Here is a 21,893-nt window from a genome sequence, read left to right as displayed (position 1 = left end):
AAATATATGAAAAGACGAAAACACCCTCATAATCATATATCTTATTTTGCAAATAAAATCTTGAATATATTGTTGAATGACTAAATTGTATGAGAAATAAAGGAAATTACCATTCAATAGAATCCACTAACAATTTAAAAACAAAACAAAACCAAATTAGTAATATTATCAAGTTGAGTTTCATATCTTTGAAGCACATCTAGAACTGGTATGACAGAAGCTTATTATGAAATTGAACTTGATGCCGTTTTTTAGTACAAAGATGCAAAATATACCACAAAATTTTATTTTTCAAACTCAATTCAAAATTTCATTACATTTAAATTATTTTTCAAAACTCAAATTGTAAAAATAAATTATATTTAGAATTTTATATTTTCTTATAATGTAAAAGTTATGTTAAGGAACATAAGAGGTAAAATGCAGAAAACAAATGATTTTGCTTAATTTTTTTTTTCTATATTTCTTTTGAAGAAGGGATATTAGATATTTCGATATAGATAATAAAGAGAAATCTTAGAGGGTTTAAAAATAATTATTTATTTACTGTTATTTAATTTTTAATTTTATAATATTCTAAAATTTTAAAACAATTTCAAATTTGGGTACAGTGATAATTTGAATTTCGACTGTTTTTAAAAACGGTGAACACCCAATCAATAAACCTCAATTTGGATTTAAAAATGTAACTTATGAAGGAATTTATATGTACTTGAATAGATTGATTCACATTATTCACGTCTTACAAACATCATATGTAAGAACAACTATATTTTTTTATAGGATGCCGACTAGTATATTTAATTTCAAGTTGTAACGTGTATAATTAGGCATTCTTATGCCATACTTGCCCATTATTATGCTGCTGCTGCTGCTGTTGTTGTTACAATTGAGCACCAAGATGACTGCAAAACTTGTTAGTAATGTCCAGAATGAAGGGAAAGGACATGGCAGATTAGTGAATTATTACAGATTTAAAGAAGAATCAAATTGTAAATCAGCTGATAGATACAACTGCTGAGAATCAAATACCCAAAATGCCAACTATAATGGCAGAAGCAAAGGAAAAGTGAAAAAAGATGGGATTCCTTACTTAATACCTCTGCCTTTGTACCCACAACATTCTTTCTTCTTTCACAAAATTCCAACCTACTTTTCTTTCATTTGCTTCATTCATGACATGCTTTTCCTTTCTGCCACAACATTCTTTCTTCTTCACTGGTTTTAATTTGTTTTGATCTCCAAGGTCTATCACCAAATTTCAAGCATCCCGTCAAAGGTAATTTTCTTTCATTTGCTTCATTCATGACTATGCAATGATTGTTTTTTATTATCTGCTAGCTTTGTAAGAGAGTCAAGGAAGTCAACTTCACTGCTTCATTTTCAGTTCTAATCTCTCAACACATTTCAGCCACTAAGTCAGGTAATAAGGCAATGATTTCCTCTACTGACTATCAATAGTTTTAGATTTTAAGACAGGATCATAGATAGAAATCTCAAATTGTTGAACATTTTAGCTCTTAATATTCCGTCATGAACTGTTGCACACTTGAATCTAGCATTTTATATACATTGAGAGGTTAACTCTGGTCTTTTTAAACACTTTTCCTCTCTTATCATTCCTTCTACCCTCTTATTCTTCTCTAATATATATATATATGCTTCCCAATATGACCTTCTAAATATTTATTATTAAAATATTTATATTAATCAAAATGATTTAAGGTGAGACAAAACTAAGATCATAGTTTTATTTCCAATAAGAGTTAGGAAAGTATCGTAAAACGACATAATATTTTTTTAATTTCCATGTAAAATTTCTAGAAACATTAAGATTTAAAAAATAAAAAATGCTTTTTTTTAAAACATAATATTTATAAAAAAATATAATTGGATTCATTCATATGTAAACGTAACATATTTCTAAAATTAAATAATATTTTAAAATATGAGGACTAAATGAGAAAGTTAAAAAGGTGAAAGCCCTTTTAAAATAAATTAAAAACATTAAAGGGATTATGTTGCAAATAACCCCTCCAAGTTTCCCGTATATAAAAGACATTTCCCTTTTTCTTTTAATTTGTGATGGAAAAGGATAATTACTTGGGTAAATTACACTCAAGGTTGTTAAATTATTAATAAATTTACGTTTTGATCATTTAACTTAAAAAAATATAAAATGATAATTAAATTATTTGAAGGCTTTCATTTAAGCTACTGATCTATTCAAAAGTTTTTATTTAAGTTATTGAACTATTATCTTTTTTTTTCTAAAGTCTGACTAGCGAGGTTAAAGTGGCAATTCGATGAACGGTACGATAGATCAATACTCATCGATGAGTAAAGAATGCATATTAGATCAAGTCAATCTAATAGTTGATGTCGAAGAATGGAGAAGAAAACTGTTTGGATTTTGATTCGTATATACATGACATTTAAAGTTATTTTATATATAATAAAAAAATCCCTAAACTATAGAAAAGTAGAGGTAGAAGAGTTTTTTATTGGTGTAAGCAGGCAAATAATGAAGGCCATATAACAATGATTTTAACAATCCGACGACTTAAAAGAAAATTTTCAAACAATTCATTAATAATATTTTGTAGCTTTTTAATATTAATTGACCAAAATGTCAAACCCGCATCTTCCAATTCATTTTTGCTCCACCAATATAAACAACTGTACAAAGAGTGTTAAAAATAAGAAAATTTGTTAGAAAAGCAGTGAAAGATTTTTTTAAAAATTTTATGGTGAAAAAGAGTTGGTGGAACCACTAATTCATCCTTGTTGGCTAAGCTTGTGAGATCAATTGGAGTTCTTGAAGTGAAATGCCTAAGTTTGTTAGCATTTTTCACGGGGCTTATCATCATAGATTGAGAGTTTAGGTCCACGAACAGAATCTATCGTCTTGAAACTTCAACTCTTCTTCTCGAATTGTTTTCGACGAACAACATGCCAAATTTAAAACAAATTTAAAAATATTTAACAGATTTTAATAATGTATTTTTAAAAAATAATTATGTAAAAATGTTGTTAAATAAATTTATAATTTATAACTAAAATATTTAATTTTTTTTGGTCTGATCAGGATTAACAAACTATAATTTTTATTCTTCATTATAGAAACAATTAAATTTCTTCCAAAAATAATTATAAAAATTAAAATTAGTGTTAAAATGTTGTTAGTTGTTTAGCAATAGATTTAAAATATTTTAAAACAAATACTAAAAATTAAAAATAATTTCAAACACAAATGTCAATAAAATAAAAATATTTTACTCCTTAGCAATTTAAGGAAAAAAAATCAAAATACTCATAGTTTAGTAACTAATAATTAATTTTTTGGTAAAATAAAAAATTTGTCTTAATTTTGTATTAAAAAAACTCAAAATTATTTATAAATAGAATATGTATATTATTCAACATAGGGAATTTTTATCCAAATCATACAAAAAATAATTAATTACGAAAATGATATGAAAATAAATTAATTATAAAAATAAGACATTTGCTACAGTATTCGGCTGGTGTCGCCTAGCATATTGGTAATACCAGACTAAAATGTGATAACTAAAAATAGTCAAAGACTTGATATGCAAATTTCTCATTTTGATTGGTTGTTGAAAATAAACTCTAAGAATGTTGTGTGGCTACGTGGCGGCACAAAATCTTAAATAGGGTTAATTTCTTTGTAAACCCTCATTGTTTATTATTTTGTTTTTATTCCCCTTCAACACCAAAATTAAAAAGTTCTTTTACCCGTTAGTCCAGTTTAAATTATATCTGGCATAACAGTTAACATTATTGATAATAATTTTTTTTACTCATATATATATATATAATAATTTTTTTTCTAAAATTTTTATAATTATAATTTTATACGCTATCGTAAATTAAATTGATAATGAGAATAATTATAATGCCATCTGTAATGGCAGACAGCAAGAAAAAAAGCTAACAGAAAAAGTAATAAAAATAGGATATCTTACTAATAATTCTGCCTGACTTCATAATTTCCCTCCAAGGTCTATCACAAATTTTGAAGCATCCAGTCAAGGTAATTTTCTTTCATTTGCTTAATTCATCACATGCTTTTCTTTGCTTTTGATTATCTGCTACTGTTATAGCAGCTAGCTTTGTAAGATTGTCAAGGAACTCAACTTCACTGCTTCCTTTTCCGTTCTACTCTCTCAACACTTTTCAGCCACTAAGTCAGGTAATAAGATCTGAAGCTATGATTTCCTCTACTGATTATCAACAGTTTTAGATTTTAAGACAGGATCATAGATAGAAATCTCAAACTGTGGAACATTTTAGCTCTTAATATTCCGTAATGAACTGTTGCACACTTGAATCTAGCATTTTATATACATTGAGAGGTTAACTCTGGTGACCAGATTTTCATCATGTTTCTGTCTGCCACCTATCCATAGCTCCATTTAATAAAGGCCATTGCATTTATGCTTCCTTTTCATGCTTACACTTACATATAAAAAATTATTCAAAAATCCTATACACTAACATATATGATTGCGTTGCAGGGGCAGAGCAATGGAATACGTAGAGCCCGGTGTTGGCATTGCAAATTGTCTTGGACCTCCTCTTTGTAAATACTTGAAATATCACAGAAAGCTGAATGATTATGTGAGAAACTTCGGGAGGATCAGAGATGAATTGAATTGTAAAATGGCAGACATAGAGCTGCAATTGAAAGCAGAGCTTCTTTCTCCTGGAGGGAAGATACCAAAGCAAGGAGTTGAAAATTGGTTGAAAGGTGCGAAAGAGATGATTGCGGAAGCACAGGATGTAGAAATTAAAGTCAGAAACGGGAGATATCTCTGTCGTGCTTGGAACGGAAAGCTGGTTGATGAAAAGACTCGAGAAATGAAGGAATTTCGTGATAAAGCTCCTAATGCCTCTGAAGCTCTTGCCATGGATGGTCCAAGTGCTGGGTTGCCACTGCCAACATCAGAACTAGTTGGGGAGGAAGCTGCCAGAAAAGAGATTTGGGCATGTTTGATGCAAGAGGAGGTAAAAAAGATTGGGCTTTGGGGGATGGGCGGTGTGGGTAAAGCCACAATCATGAAGCACATCCACAATGATCTTTTGAAAGAACAAAGATTCGAAAGAGTAATCTGGGTTACCATATCAAAGGAGTTCAATGTAATGAAGGTACAAGATGATATTGCAAGTGCTTTGAAGTTGAAGGAAGATTTGGCCATAGAAGGAGACAAGCTCAGACGAGCTGCAATCTTGTCAGAAATGCTGAAGAAAGTAGGAAAGCACGTTCTAATCCTAGATGATGTGTGGGATGAAGTCTCTCTAGAAGAAGTTGGGATCCTTGAGCCGAGTGACAGCAATGGCTGCAAGTTGGTGTTGACAACCCGTTCGGAGCATGTCTGTAAGTATATGGGTTGCACGGTGATAAAAGTGAAGCCCCTTTCAGCACAACAGGCATTGACACTATTCTTGAGTAAAGTTGGGCCTAACATAGTGCAAAATAAAATTGTAATGCCAATTTTGAGGCTCGTTGTCGAAGAATGTGCGGGTCTGCCTCTTACAATTGTCGTCGTAGCTAGTACATTGAAAGGAGAAGAGGACCCTCTTATTTGGAAAAACGCACTCAAGGAATTGAAAGAGAGAATAGAAAAAGTGGAAGGAGTGGAAGCTAAAGTGATAGAGCGTTTGAAATTTAGCTTCGATCACTTAAAGGATGAGAAAATGCAGCATTGTTTCTTATATTGCGCATTTTATCCTGAAGATTTTCAAATTTGGAAGGATGAGCTAATTGAGTGCTGGATTGAGGAGGGATTCATAGATGATATGGGTACAAGACAAGAAATGAAAGAAAAGGGCCATGTTATTTTGAAGAAGTTAGAAGAGAATTGCTTGTTGGAAAATATTACCAATATACGTAATCAATCTTGCATAAAGATGCATGATGCAGTGAGAGAGATGGCATTGTCGATCACAAGAATGAATCCTCGATATATGATAAAAGCAAGTTTGCAATTAGAAGAGTTACCAGAAAAGGAGCAATGGAGTCCGGATATTGAGAAAGTGTCACTTATGTATAACTCCATATCAGAAATTTCCATAGATGTGCTGCCTACAAAATGCCAACTGCTCACAACCTTGTTATTGCAGAACAACCCTATAAAGAAGATCTCAATTTCTTTCTTCACAAACATGCCTTGTCTTAGTGTTCTCAATTTGGCTTTTACAAAGATCGAGAGTTTACCAAATTCCATCTCTGAACTAAAGAACCTCACAACATTGTTGCTTCGTGGCTGTGAAGAAATAAGAGATCTGCCATGTCTTTCGATGCTTCAAGAATTGAAGAAGTTGGATCTCTCTAGGACTCAAATTGAGGAAGTCCCTGAAGGAATGGATATGCTGATAAAGCTAAGATATCTTGATCTTAGTGTGCGCACTCTGAAAGAGATACCAGCTGGACTTTTACCAAAACTCGTTCACCTTCAGCACTTGGGTTTTCATGAGAGCAATGAAAAAACAAGTCTAAAAGCAGAGGAGATGGAACCATTGAAGAAGTTGGAGTGCTTTACCGGACGTTTCGAAGACATCGGTGAATTGAATAAGTTCATCTCCTCAATGCAACAAAGTAAGAAAAATCTCATCAAGTATTATTTACAGGTGGGCTCATCTCTTATGGGTAGTACAACAGATAAAGTAGTAACAATTGGAGGAGTCCAGAATTGGGAAGGTGAGTTAATTATGCACCCAATTGAAATTCAAGAGTTGATTATTTTAAGGTGCGACTATTTGAGAAACTTAGTCGATGATAATTCTTCCTTCAAAAATGCGATTGACTTGAGGATTTGTAGTATTTGGGGGTGTAAATGGATAGAGTGTGTTGTTCCCTTGTCCTCTTTTGCCTCTTCTTCCGCTCATCCATTTCAGAGCCTCGAGGTGTTGAATCTTCAATGGCTGCCAAAGTTGAGTGCCCTTATTATGAATGATGAAGGAATTGGTTCAGCAACAACATCAACATTGGTTCCGTCTGCCACCTTTTCCCATCTTAAGAAAATTTTTGTACAGGGATGCTCAAGTATGAAGACGTTGCTTCCACATTGGTTGCTTCCAAACCTCCAAAACCTGGAAGATATTTGGGTGGAAAAATGTGATGAGATAGTAGAAATATTGGGAGCAGCAACATCAGAAGTTGAAGAAAAAGGGAGTGATGCATTAATCCAATTCCATCTTCCCAAATTGAGAAAGTTGTCATTCCGGTAATTACCAAATTTGAAGAGCATATGCAGCAAAAGTGGAGTGATGGTTTGCGATTCTCTCGAATTTATCAAAGTTGCAGAAGACTGTGATAAACTGAAGAGAATTCCTCCATTTGTTCCCCTTGTTGGCAGTGGGCAGCCATTTGCATATGCTCCACCTTCTCTTACCATCAGGTCAAGGAAAGAATGGTGGGAATCGTTGGAGTGGGATGACCATCCAAACTTTAAAAATGTTCTTCGCTTCAACCCCCCGCCGAGGACAAGAGATATGGACAATCTATGGTTTTTTTTTTAATTTTATATATTCATATTTACAATTAAAACATTTAAGTTATAAACTTATTTTGATATTATTATGGTCGTAAATTTCAAAGTTTATATAAAAATATATTTATGCTTCCAATTTTAAAGTAAATAATATGGAATAGAAATTAACTATAGACCTCACCATATCTTGAGTCGATCAACTCAAATTTTATTTAAATATAGAACTTTATAGTATAATTATATTTTAGTTTATAAAATAGGGTATGCAATCAATAAATTATTTTTATGCTATTAGTCATTACTATTATATCATATTTATATAAAATTGTCTATTTTATATATTTGAATTTGATGACCCAAATATTAAATTTATATATTTAGACATCAATACTAATGATTAGCCATCCAATAGTTAGTGACTAAGATGACATGGCAATGTTAAACACTTGTCAATAACTTGTGAAATTGTCATGTCATCTTATACATTACATAGCATTGTAAATGCACTTTTTATTATTTTTAAATTTAAAAAAAAAAGATAAACTATAATTTTAACCATTAATTTTTCAAGAAGTTATATTTTAGTTATCAAAATTTGAAATTTAAAAAATTTCGGTTCGATTAATTTTTTTGAAAAAAATTCAGTTTTGTTAGAGGTTAAAAATTTTGAAAGGTCGGTTAATTCGGTTAATGTTATTTCGAGTCGATTAACCTACTGAATATCTCTAGTTGTAAGACTAACGGTGGCACCTTTGAGCCCCTCCGTGAACCATTCAATGGCTCTTCATGGAGGTGAAACATATCTCCACAAATTGATAGTTGGGTCTCTCTGTTAACCATTCTACGACTTTCCACGAAGGTGAGACATATCTCTAAAAATTAACAGTCTACGACTTTCCACGAAGGTGAGACATAGGGGCGAGCATTCGATCGAATCAAATCAAAAATTTTCGAGTTAATCGAGTTTTCGAATCTCATTTTATCATCCTAACTTTATTTGAAGTTTTCTCGAATCGAGTCGAGTGAGATTGAATTCGAATCGAATCAAATCGAATATATTTGTTCGAGTTAAATTTTAAAAAATAATTTTGAGTCCTTATAACCATCGTCACCCATCATAATAAAATTTGTCCACCTTAATCAAATTTATTTATTAATTTTTATATACTGGTTAGCTTCTTTGCTTGTTTAGTTATTTCAATTATCTTCAAATTCTTGTCATTATGTATTTTGGAATTAAAAAATATACTAAATGTAAAAATATAATTTTTTAATAAAAGTTATTTTAAAAATAAAATGTGAAATTGATACCAATATAAAATTTTAACACGAATATTTTATGGCATAATTAATAATTCAATTTTAATATAAATATTCAATATGACTAAACAATTCAATAATATAAATAATATAAAATGTGAAATTTAATTTAATACTATAAATAGTAGATATAAATAAAATTATTACTATTTATGTTTAGTGATTTTTTTTGGATAATTTTGATTTTTTATTTGAGAGTAAAGGGTGAGAAGTAAAAATTTGGGGGGAAAATAAAAATTTTTGGGGAATAAAAGTTTGAAGGAAAATAAATAGGGAGAGTAAAATTTTGGAGGGAAAATATTAAAAAAAATTAGAGGGGAAGGGTTTGGGGTAGATGGGAAGGGAATAAAAGTTTTAGGGGAAAAGTGGGAGGAAGTAAAAATTTTGGGGAAAAATAAAAAATTTTGAGGGTTTTTTAGAGTAAAATTTTAAGAAAAAATAAATGGGAGAATAAAATTTTGGTGGGAAATAAATTTTGGGTAGATTGGGGGTTGGGAAGGGAGGGAAGTAAAAGTTTTGGGGGGAAAGTGGGAAGGAGTAAAAATTTTGAGGGAAAAGTAAAAAGGCTTGGGAGTTTAGGGTAAAAATGTAAAATATTATAGTTTGATATTCGAGTTATTCGAATTATTCGAATTCGAAAACTCAACTCGATTCAAATTCGAAATTTGAAAAAAAAATTCGAGTTAACTCAATTAACTCAAATAACTAGATTCGTTTAACTCGAAATTCAAAATTTTTTTCGATTTTTTCGAGTCGAATCAAGTTTTGCTCACCCCTAATGAGACATATCTCCAAAAATTAACAGTCAAGAGCCCTTCATGAACTGTCCAGCGGCTCTCCATAGAGGTGAGGCATAACACCAAAAATCGATAATCAAGCCCCCCATAAACCGTTTAGTCAGGGCCCCTTCGTGAACCATTTAGTAGCTCTCTGCAAAAGTGAGACGTATATATCTCCAAAAATATAACTCTAGATCCTTCAATCAACAACTATACAACTCGTGATAATATGCATTATATATTCCTCGATTGTTGGGCCAATAGACACACTACTCGCTAAATCACAAAGTGAAATTTATACAAGTCAACTACGAATAAAAACACTATCGACAACACATTGTTAAAAAAGATAAAAAGCATGAATTTCAATAATCTCATAAGTCATTGTATATTCTCAAGTCAATGACTGCCATCCATCAAACTACAAAGTGAAGTTCATATAAGCCAGACGAAAGCACTACCCATCAATATACCAATAAAAAAAAAATTAAGTAATCCTGAACTGCATAAAGCAAACATGAGACAAATTAATGTTAGCTTGTGGTCCTTCAACTTTTTCCACTTCCATCTTACTCTGATTTCAACATTTCATTACCACTCTTCATTATTTATATCTCCTTCTCCTGCAATGGAAGCTGCAGGTTTCAGAGCTGCCATAAATAAGGATTTCATAGCTCAAGAACTTGACAATACAGAGAAGATGACCAAGAAGAAGAAGGGGTTGCTATGGGAAGATAGGGTTCAGTGATGGCTTGTCACAGCCTTCTTCCCAAGTCGAAAAATCCAAGCTCAGTTTATCGGATGCATTTGCCCGCAATCGAAAGGGAGTCATTGCAGTCATAATCAGCTTATGCTACCAATCTTAAGAACCAAAACATCAACTTACTATACTATGATGAAGGATTTTATAACGATGTCAGGTATCGGAATTAAAATTCAATTATCCAAGGGAATCTAAGGGATAACATCTGAAGGAAATTCAGATTGTTCAAGAACAAATTTGAAATTTCATGGCAGATTAGGTATCCAATCAGCTGAACCGCTAAAGCGATTGAAAGCTTGGTAGAATATTATGTTCCAATTCTACAAATTCAACTTTAGTTTCTTTCATTACAGTTTGCCTATGTATAGAAAGCTTAGGACACCACACAAAATATGCATAACATTCTATCCAACATAAGAAAGGTACAAAAAAGAGTTCGTTATCATACGGAAACAGGTGAAGTTGCCACACTTACAGATCACTAAAATTTTACAACAATGATGGAAATGTCATCCTTGCTGTTTCTCTTAACAGCTTCCTCAGTTAGGTGCTTTGCAGCAGATCGAGCATCCTTAATGCCTTTGATAGCGTCGACAGCTTCTTGGTTTGACATTACCTGGAATTTAAGGAACAGACCATTAAATCTCAGGTTCAACACGCAAGTTCAATAAAAGAAAAATGTGATTAGATAGGGCTTACCTTCCATAAACCATCACTAGCCAATATTATGAGGTCGGTATCATCATCGATTGTTTCAATGCTCACATCTGGCTCCGAAGTAAGATGTTTCTTTAAACTCTTGTCACCAAATGCTCTCGCCACCGCAAGCTGGCCGTCAACACGCGCGACATCCCCTGAAACAAAAACAATATCAGGAAAAGCTGGTGTAACCTTGAGCGTCATCCCCAAAAGATCAGGCACCCATTACCTGGAAAGTTCGAAACAAAACCGCCTCTATTTTCAATGCTCTCCCTTTCAGAAGCGGGCTCATGATCAACTGAAAGCTGCTTAGCCACGCCGTTCTTAGAAATCACAGCCCGGGAATCGCCAACATTTGCTATTACCAGCTTCTGGCAGTTGATCAATATTGCTGTCACAGCCGTTGAACCCCCTTTGCCCAAATCAATGGCTTGTTCCAATATATTTGTATCCGTTAAACGATACGCTTTCCTAATCGCATTCTCTGGTTCCGTCCAAAAGTCGGGCTGCTCGCATAAAAAGAAACAGAGGCGCTTAGTTAAAACTACAAGCAAAACACAGTCAATGCATAGGAAAAAGATACCGTAAGATCCAGCTTATTATAGATTACCTCATTCAAGATATTGTTAAACAAGTTCGCCTTCAAATAATCGGGAATAACATGGCTCAAATGGCCATCGAATATGGCAAATAAACCGAGCTCACTGCCATTGACTTGCTTAAACTCCGCGAAAACGTAGTCTTCCATTGGATGATTCGCTTTCCCCTTCACTAAATGATAACCATGTGTTATATTCTTCGACATCTTACTCTTCCCTTTTCCAGATTCAGCATTATTAGAAGGGTTTAAGCCTACTTTTTCTTGAACTTTCTCCTGCAGTGAATCAATATAAACAGCTCAATAAGCAGTAAATTTACACCACGTTTCCTAGAAATCGCCATTGATGAAGAAAAACAGGCCATCACCCGTAAAGCATTATGGTGGAAATGGGTCAATTCTTTTCCAAAATGCAGCTAATTGATTCAAAACTTTTTAACAATTTCATTTTCTTGGGAAATTATTGAGGTCAAATCATCCAAAAACATCCAATTCTTCCCACAAACTAATTCTTAGAAACAATTTACTCCAATTTCCAAATTTCCAAGAAAAAACAATCATAATCAAACCCCATATATAATAAATCCAAAATCAATCACTTCAAGATGCCGCAAATGGGTTCTTTCAAAGAAAAATCATAACCCATTTCTTCAATACATACATATATTCATATTCACACAACAGATCATGGAAAGTCGAACTATAAACAAAAAGGTATTTAAAGAAAGCCCAGAAAAGAGAGGGGATACCTTCATCTTGTGGAGGATTTCTTTGCCAGTCATGGCTTCCTTAGAAGGAAAGACCTTGTGTATGTATGTATATAATATGGTTATATATGTTGTTTGTTGTTGAAAGAAGACACAGTGGCCAAGAGAAGGCCAAAAATAGGAAGGAAAAAAAAAGAAAGAAAGTGAGATTGTAAGTGAGAAACAAGAGGGGGAGACAAAGAAAGTAAGTGTAAGATTGAAGAAGGGTCATCCGATCATACGCCGCGTTCTTTGCTTTAACTACATGACGCGTTCTTCACATTTCCCTATGACCCATCTTTTTTTTCTTCTTTTTTGCTTTCCTTTTTCTTTCTTTTTACTTTATAAAAATATAAAATGGTTTATTTCTACTTTTAGCCCCTAAACTTGTCATTTTCTCTCACATTAATATTTATTTTTGCCCACATTGATACTTCAACTTTCCCTCTCTAACCCAACTCCCCATGTTCCTAACACCGTTTCTTTTTAGATCATGTGGTGCTCATAGCTAATCAAAACGTCACACCTATAGTTTTTTTTTTAATGTTTAACTAGAGATTCTATTTCACGCGTATGCAGAGGTATAGCTAGAGGCTAACAAAGGTCCCAGGTCCTAGGTCTCTAAAATAAAAAATTTTTCATTTAGGTCTTTTAAAATTTTTAAAATTTAAATTAATAAAGGTAAAATTACATTTTAGCCTTCTTAAAAATGATAAAAATTTAATTTAATCATTTAAAAATTATAAAGATATAGGTTATTCAAATAGTAAAAATTAAAATTTAATTTCAACCCCTAAAAAAAATTTCTACCTTCGACCCTGCACGTATATGTGGAAATCATGGATTTAGAATTCAAATATGTGTTTAAAAATAACATATAATAAATAATAAAGCATAATGTTTAGAACTAATAATTTAGCTCGTGAGTAAAATAAAATTGAAATATGTATATAAATCATATTAGTAGTATTAAATGTACTATAATTATTTAGCATGGGTTGTTTATTTAATATTAAAATCTATCCATTTTTTAAAAATTAAACTTCGAGCTAACTTGTGAGTGCCATTAATTATACTAAAAATCTTATTACACACGTGTGTGAAAACTACAAATATAAAACACAAATGTATATAGAAAAATAACATATAATAAATAACGAAACGTATGACTTGAAACTAATTAATAATAAATTACAAATGAAATATGTACGATATTAAAATTAAAACAATAGATTTAATTGTTTATCATTGTATTGTTATCAATCTTGTGTCGATGTCGAGTTAACTTGTGACACAAACTCAATCAAATACATTATTAATATTAGTTAATATATATTGATGGAAGTAATAAAGTGTGAATAATTATAATTATAATTATAATTAAAATGTAAAAACATATTAAAATAAAGATTTATTCGAGTGGTAAATTAAAAGTTTTACTTATGTAATTAGTTTTGGTTCGAATCTCACCATATGTATTATTTTTTAAATGAAAAAGACTAAAGCCGCCTCAAATAATATAATTTAGTTGAATTATGGAAGTACATTTCGTAATTTAACAATTGAGTTGATTACGCCCTCAATCAACTCAATAAAACACTTAAATAATAGTAAATATAGATATAGATACACAAATTTGGTGAGAAAAAATATAATATTAAAAGTTATTTATAAATACCTGGTTAACTCGTGACACCAATTCCGTTAGTGGTTTTATTAATAGTAAGGAGAAGTGATTGTATGAAACTGCGATTCCACATCACCTTTATCTCTTTCTAGCAGGAGAATGACAAATCAAAATTCTCTTATTGGAAAGGGATAGGGATGACATAGAATCACAGTTTCATACAATCCTTTCTCTAATAGAGAAAACATTTTATGTTAAAAGTTAATATTAAAAAAAAGTTTAGTGCAGTCGTAAAGAATTTATTTATAAATCTATTAAACATAGGTTTAATCCCTTGTCATATAAATTTTAGTTCTTTTATTTTAAAACTATATAAAAGTATAAAAAGACAAAGAAAGGCCATCAAAATAATAATAGTAGTCATTTAATAAAAAAGTATATTGGTCATTTCCTAACTGAATTGATATATGGTTAACCCGTGACACCAACTCAGTCAAGAGTTTTATTAATAGTATAAACGAGTTAGTATTTGGTTAATTCGTGACACCAATTCAATCAAAGATTTTATTAATAGTTTAGATTTTTATTTTTTAAAAATTAAAATAATTTCTTTTATTTTTTTGGAAACAATACTTATTGGGTAAATTACACAATTAATCACACAACTATTAACGTATTTCTATTTTGGTCGCCAAATTACAAAAAAAAAATCCAATTTCATCAGTAATGTTTTCGATCGATTCTGTTTTGAAAACCTTCCCTTAAATCGATAACAAAAATAATGTTGTAGTCTTTTTTTAATTGATATAGTACCACATTTAATTCTCTAACACTTTCATATTTTATTAATTTAATCCTAATTCTAAATAATTTAGCAAAATAAACCTTCACGTTTATAAATTTTATCGATTTCATCCTCTCTGTAGAAGATAATAATGAATGAGTTGAGTGGTGAGTTATTTCTACCACCAATCGTTGTCAAATCAGAAAAAAGGAAGAGTCGAAATCGCAATTAAAAAGAAAAAGAAAATATCCACAAAATGGTGACATTCAACCAACCATCTTTTATCATCATTTCTTCCCATGTTCATGACAACCAAATTATTTGTCTTCATTTATAGAATAAATAATTAAAGATTAAATTATATTCTAAGTCCTTATATATTTCGTACATTTAAAATTTAATCTCTTGTTTTTATTTTTAAGAATTTATTCTTTTTATTTCACAATTTTAAAAATTCATGTTTAGTTGTTACCACCTTTAAGCTTTTTATCAAACCCATTGTGATAAAATAATTTTCTTATTAGAATTGTGTTCTTAAGAAAAATTGACACCAACATTTTGATTAAAACAGTTAATATTATTAACTATTTAGAGTTATTAATGGCATTATAAAAGTAAATGGACCAAACTACGCCAAGAATTAAAGTATATAGATTAAATCTTAAGTTTCAAAATAGTTTAGGGGCCAAAATTAAAATTTGACTATCATCTTAAAAAAAACCCCAAACTTAAAAGAAATAAGAAGACTCGTGTCAGTATGAAGAGTTTAAGACTTTTAGAGCATTCAAATTAAATATAACCATGTAATATATTACTTGAAAAGTTGAACTATATTAATAATATTATAAAAAGGGTAAATTACACCTGATGTCACTCTAAAATAAAGTTTGTCCTATTTTGGTCACTCTAATTTTTTTCTCAATTTAGTCACTATAAATTGTTTAAACTAATAGCACATTAACCAAATGAACGGTGACATTTTTTTTTTACTATTGATAAAATTTTAGGGACCTCACTATAATTATTCTAAAATATTTTTTCATTCCAAAAGGTGATAACTTCCTTGTTCCAAACCCCCAAGCATGGTAGAGATGAAATTTTCTGCAATTGAAACTATGATTTGAACCTTCCCTTCTTGGCTGGGCGAAGTCAAAAAATATTTTTAGAGTTTGAGATAAAATTATAATTTTTAATAGCCTATATTTTTATAATTTTTAGAGGATTAAATCAAAGCTTTATCATTTTAAGGGGCCAAAGTATAATTTTACATTTATTAATTTAAAATTTTAAAATTTCTAAAGGATATCCCGATATGCCACTGCTTCTTCAATTATAAAGCCGCCATTGATTACAATGGTGTTGTGCCATTCATATCGGCTATAGTTTAAGGGCCAAAATTGAAATTTGACCATCATCTTATAACATTAGAAAAATAACCCAAACCTAAAAGAAATAAAAAGACACGTGTCAGTGTTCAAGTGTTTAAAACTCTTAGGACATTCAAATTAAATATAACCATGTACTATTTTAATTAAAAAGTTGAACGATATTAATATTATAAAAATGGTAAATTACACCCACCCAATGCCGCTCTAAAATAAGGCTTGTCTTATTTTAGTCACTCTAAGTTTTTTTTTTTAATTTAGTCACTCTAAATAAAATAATTGTTTAAACTAATAACACGTTAACTAATTAAATAACTAACTAAATAACGACACGTAATATTTTTTTACTTTTGACTAAAGCTTAAGTACGTCTCTATAATTATTATACACTTTTTCATTCCAGAAGGTGATAACTTCCTAGTTCCAAACCCGTGGCAAGTTCAAACCCCCAAGCATGGTAGAGTTTGAAACTTTCTGCAACTGAAACTATGATTCGGACCTTCCTTTCTTCGTAGGGGCGAAGACAAAAAAAAATATTTAGACGTCAAAATTAAATTCTAATTTTTAATAGCTTATATTTTTTATAATTTTTAAAAGATTAAATTAATTTTTTATTATTTTAAACGGATCAAAATGAAATTTTACCTTTATTAATTTAAAATTTTAAAATTTCTAAAATACATAGATGAACAATTTTTCATTTTAGGGCCCGAGGCCCTGCCACCCCCAGATACGCCGCTGCTTCTTCGATTATAAAGCCACCATTGATTACAGTGGTGTTGTGCCATTTATATCGGCTATAGTTAGTGCTGAAGGCCTGCAAAACTCGAACCTTAGTTCAGGGGCTTCTAGCTCATTGTCAGGTGCCAACTTATCTTCACTGAGCACGGCCGAAACCTCTATTGGAACACAACATAGGAATCTTAAACCGTTGCAAATTGGATCAACCATATATGTATCTCAGACGAATTCATTATTGCTTCAGAGTATTGATTCTTATCGCTCTTCGGTAAGCATACATCTCCAAGGTCTCAATTAAGCTACAATATTCAACTAAGATGCTGGATTTCTCACTTACTTATTTGTTGGCAATAGAGGCCGAGACGATCTTCAGCACGTGGCGGTGAACTTTTATCTACAAGGCAAGAGATTGAAAATGCTCGTGTTTCAACACTACACCAAAACAGGCTTTTAGCGGCGCTTTTTTAGGCCTTTAGCGGTGCTTTTTAGCGCCGCAAATACTTTTAGCGGCGCTTATGCAAAAGATGCCGCTAAAGATAGCGCCGCTACCTTTAGCGGCGCTTTCACAAAAAACGCCGCTAAAGGTGTTGGTCTATAGCGGCGCTTTTATCACAAACGCCGCTGAAGACTAAGAGCTTTAGCGGCATTTTTTATATAACCGCCGTTATAGATTGGTGTCTTTAGCGGCGTTTTTCTTGGAAGCGCCGCTATAGATCAGGGTCTTTAGTGGCGTTTTTTATATAAACGCCGCTATAGACCATGGCCTTTAGCGACGCTTTTCCCAAAAACGCCTCAATAGACCTTGATCTATAGCGGCGCTTATCCAGAAAACGCCGCTAAATTTGGCAGATTTGTAAATTTTATTTTTTTATATTTTCTGCCCTCCTGTAAAAAACAAATCAAAAGAAATCATATCTAAACCAGCCAAAAGTAACAAATCTATGGATTAAACAAATAATATAATAAATATCAATAAATATAAACAAATTCGTATTATTCTTACAAAAATGTTAAAAGTTAAAATGATAATTGAAAGTCAAAATTGAAGTATATTTACACGATAGTCTAAGACGGCGGCTGTTGCGACTGCTGAAACATCTTCATCATACTCTGGAGCTGCTGCTGGAGTTCATCGAACTTTTGACGCTGCTCTGCTTCCCTCGCTGCAGCCTCTGTTTCCCTCGCTTTAGCCTCTGCTTCCCTTGCTGTAGCCTGTTCTTCTTTCGCTGTCGCCTCTGCTTCTCTTGCTGCCGCATCTGCTCTAAGCTGCTGCTGGAGTTCTTCATACTTTCGTTGAACCTCAGCTTCTCTCGCTGCTGCATCTGCTTTAAGTTGTAGCTGGAGTTCTTCATATCTTTTTTGAACATCAGCTTCTCTCGATGTTGCCTCCACTTTAAGTTGTGTAATTTGCTCAGTTGTTGTGCTTGCATCAGAGCAATCTGGTCTCTTAACCTCTGAACTTCAGCTTCAGCTCGACTCCCCGAAGGCATATGCTGTTGCGAGCTAGATCCAAAATATTAGGACGGGTTAACAAAAGATCCTTGGAATCGAACCCGACCATACCTTTCAGGACCCAAAACTTCAGTGATAATCCGGTTATCAATGTCGTCAATATGAACAGAACTATCACTGGATGCAATCGCGTCGTACTCCGCCTTTTTATTCTTTAATTTTTCCTAAAAAATAAATCACACATAGATAGGAACGCAATATATATTAAAAATAAGAATGCAACATAACTTAACAATATTTGCATTATAATAAATGAAATAAATCATTAGAAAGTAAACACTATATAAATAATTAAAACAAGTGAAATTGTATTAAGCAAACGTACCATAATTTCTGCAGCTTCAAGAGTCATAGGGTTTCCATCTTTCTTCCTATGTGTAATGTCAAAAAGTTGAAGTCGTCCAACTTTTTGACCGGACGACAGTTCCTACAATACAATAGTAAAAATATTAATTGATAGAAAGTAATAAATATCTGCCCATATTAAAAGCATTTCAAAATACCTCTGCATGAGCTACACACGCAAAACTTTTCGACCCAGCTGTGTGAGTGAATTTTTGTTGCTGCCTACTCTGTTTTCCAACTTGTTCACGATCCTACATTATGAAATTATTAGTACGTTAATTAGGAAATACTATACACCAAAATAATTACAAAATTTTATAAGTTACACATACCTCTCCTTTCTTCGAAGTCCAAAATCTAACGACCTCTTCCCACTGGTACCTCAGCATTCCCGGCGGGACATTTTGTAATCTCTCGTCGAGTGTTGTTTTTGTTTTAAAATATTCTTTCTTTAAAGTGCTCTTATGGTCTCTCCATCTTTTTCCCAATGCCTTCTTTACATAAGCATCGGAGACCTCTAAAGTAAATCTCGCCTACAAAAACACAACTTAAGAAAGTAAATGTAAACGAAACTTAAACCCAAGTATTATAAATGACATACACGTTTTGTTACCTTAATGTTATCGAGAGCTTGGTTCTTGTTACTCTCGGGCACTTTATGCCATGACTCGAAGTTAATTGACAACATATTTGCATTCCGTGCTAGAATGCCCATGTATCCTGCTAAAAGGCGGACTTCTGATCCAACAGGCTGACCAAAGCTATTACTGGATACTTGGACACGCTCGACTGGATCTAGGTCGTATAAATCGCTCAGTACTGTACGTTCGCGAACTCTCCGCGTCTCACCAGTTTCATCTGAAAAATAAAAGTATTGTAATATACGAAATTTAAAAAAATAAACAAGAAGTCAGCACACATGAAAATTAAATGTTAAATTACTTTGAACTTCTATATGTTCCTCAGGTGTAACCGGAACATTCGAAGATCCAATTGCAGTCTGTTGTTCAGTGCTGTTTGTTTCCGCCGAGTTTGGAGTACCTTGAACAATGCGGTGCGATCGCACTTTTCTTCTAGGCATTTTATTTGCAATACAAATAAATTAGTTGAAAACTTAGTATACAATTACGACAATAACATCATTCGTAAATATAATTAGATAATCGTAAAAGCTGACTACATTATAATTCGTAAATATCTTCATCCGTATCCTGGCGGACCCATTGAAATTGTGTACTAGTACTAGGGATGTTTTCGTTTAATTTCTGTTCTGGAAATGGTAAAGTTTGTGTTCTGTCATCAATGTCATCTCTACTTCCACTGCCCATGTCAAACAAGTCTCTAGGGATGTTACGGAGTACAACGTACCAACCCTCATTAGTTGGATCTTTTGAGTAAAAAACTTGTTTGACTTGAGAAGAAAATACATACGGCTCATCAATCAATTGTTGTCCTGTGTAAATCAATCGAGCGAAGTTTACCATTGTGAAACTAAATTGATCTTGCTTGATTCCACGTGCAGTATTAACATCGGCCCAATCACCTCGAAATAAGACAACTTTCCATTTGCCGTAGTAATCCAACTCAATTATGTCAGTAAGAAGTCCAAAATATTCCACATTTCCCTCCACAGGATTATTGTCCCTAGCACTAGCATAACTTGTAATTGAGGAATTAACAACTATTCCACAATTTTGCGTTCTCCTCAATATCTCGCGATATTTTGTATGAAATCTGAATCCGTTTATGAGGAATGCACTATATCTTTTAACCACCCGATTTGGACCTTGGGAAAGCCATTTAACTTCGTCGGTGACGTTCTTCCCACTCCAAACCTATTGAATGGAAAGTAAACTGAGTAATTAAAAATGTTTTGAACAAATATTATTATTTGTCGGTGAAAGCTCCAATTACATACCGTTTGATTTAACCATTCATGAAAAGATTCTGTAAACAACTTATTGATATCTCGATGTTGTGTTCTTCGGGAGCGCGAACGAGATCTCAATATTTGTTTGTACTCACTATGTTACAAATATGTTAAGTTTGTTAAACTATAAACAATTTTTGAAATGATAAATATTTATCAAATTTCTAGAACTTACTTGCGTAAAGGTTCCATTGATTCGTGGTGAAACAGAACATATCGATGTGCTTGTACCCACGATAAATCATCTAATTCTGCAATTTCAACTTTACCGATTGGTTCTCCAAAACTTTGGAACAAATAACTGTCGGAAAAGTTATGATCCGTGAGTCCAGCATTTCTATTTGGTCTGTTCAACCTTGTTTCAACATCTTCCAAATATCTTGAACAGAAGGTCATACATTCCTCTGCCAAGTAGCCTTCAGCAATCGATCCTTCTGGATAACGCTTGTTGCGGCAATAAGACTTTAATTTTGATAGGAACCTAAACACAATATATAACATTGTCAAAAGTTGTAACTAAAGGCACATGGGTGAATGAAGGAAAATTTACAAAATTGTAATTAACACCTTTCTATGGGATACATCCATGATAGAAAACGGGTCCGCCAAGAATTGCTTCATGCGGGAGATGGATTATCAAGTGAACCATAATAGTGAAGAAGGAAGGTGGGAATATTTTCTCCATGTTGCATAGAGTTAAAGCGGCTCGATCCTGTACCTTCTGAAGTTCTTGAACATCCAAAACTTTGCCACAAATGGCTTTCATTATATTGGATAGTTCAATTATACAAGACGTCACCTTCTTCGAAATACAACATCGTAGAGCAACTGGCAGTAAATCTTGCATCAAGATGTGATAGTCATGTGACTTTAGCGAATATAGTCTTCGATCTTTAACACTAACACATCGAGATATATTTGATGCATACGCATCTGGAACCTTTATATCCTTCAACACCATGCAGAACACTTCTTTCTCTTTCTTCGACATTGAGAAAATTGAAGGCAGCAACCGATATTTACCATTCGGAAGTGGATTCGGATGAAGATCAGGTCGAATTCCCATCTGAACTAAATCAAGTCGACTCTGAAGATTGTCTTTTGATTTTCCGTCTACATTCAAAATTGTACAGACAATGTTCTCGCA

General features: G+C 32.3%; 2 protein-coding genes across 5 annotated transcripts; one reads left to right on the top strand and one right to left on the bottom strand.

The window, feature by feature from the left end:
* Positions 1-1,157: 1,157 nt before the first annotated feature.
* Positions 1,158-7,651, top strand: LOC107903635 (probable disease resistance protein At1g61300). 4 transcript variants are annotated; one of them, XM_041092318.1, is made up of 5 exons: positions 1,158-1,279; positions 1,342-1,423; positions 4,026-4,057; positions 4,128-4,216; positions 4,542-7,612. In XM_041092318.1, the coding sequence occupies exon 5, from the start codon at positions 4,552-4,554 to the stop codon at positions 7,252-7,254; it is 2,703 nt and encodes a 900-aa protein (XP_040948252.1). In that variant the 5' UTR covers positions 1,158-1,279; positions 1,342-1,423; positions 4,026-4,057; positions 4,128-4,216; positions 4,542-4,551; the 3' UTR covers positions 7,255-7,612. The 4 variants fall into 4 exon arrangements, with proteins under 4 accessions (XP_040948252.1, XP_040948251.1, XP_016685229.1 ...); XM_041092317.1 differs by having other exon boundaries at positions 1,169-1,423; positions 4,131-4,216; XM_041092319.1 differs by lacking the exons at positions 1,158-1,279; positions 1,342-1,423 and having other exon boundaries at positions 3,907-4,057; positions 4,131-4,216.
* Positions 7,652-10,675: 3,024 nt separating this feature from the next.
* On the bottom strand, positions 10,676-12,734 carry LOC107903637 (probable protein phosphatase 2C 39). Its single transcript, XM_016829741.2, has 5 exons — positions 12,426-12,734; positions 11,689-11,952; positions 11,308-11,584; positions 11,079-11,233; positions 10,676-10,995 (listed from the first exon to the last, which is right to left on the bottom strand). Exons 1-5 carry the CDS (start codon positions 12,456-12,458, stop codon positions 10,861-10,863), a joined length of 864 nt encoding a protein of 287 aa, XP_016685230.1. The 5' UTR covers positions 12,459-12,734; the 3' UTR covers positions 10,676-10,860.
* Between the last annotated feature and the right edge of the window lie 9,159 nt (positions 12,735-21,893).

This window comes from Gossypium hirsutum, chromosome D05 (assembly GCF_007990345.1).
Source record: "Gossypium hirsutum isolate 1008001.06 chromosome D05, Gossypium_hirsutum_v2.1, whole genome shotgun sequence".
In the NCBI taxonomy this organism is placed as follows: Eukaryota; Viridiplantae; Streptophyta; class Magnoliopsida; order Malvales; family Malvaceae; genus Gossypium; species Gossypium hirsutum.
The sequence above is the reverse complement of the archived record's forward strand: the minus strand, read 5'-3'. Positions and strand labels throughout refer to the sequence as shown.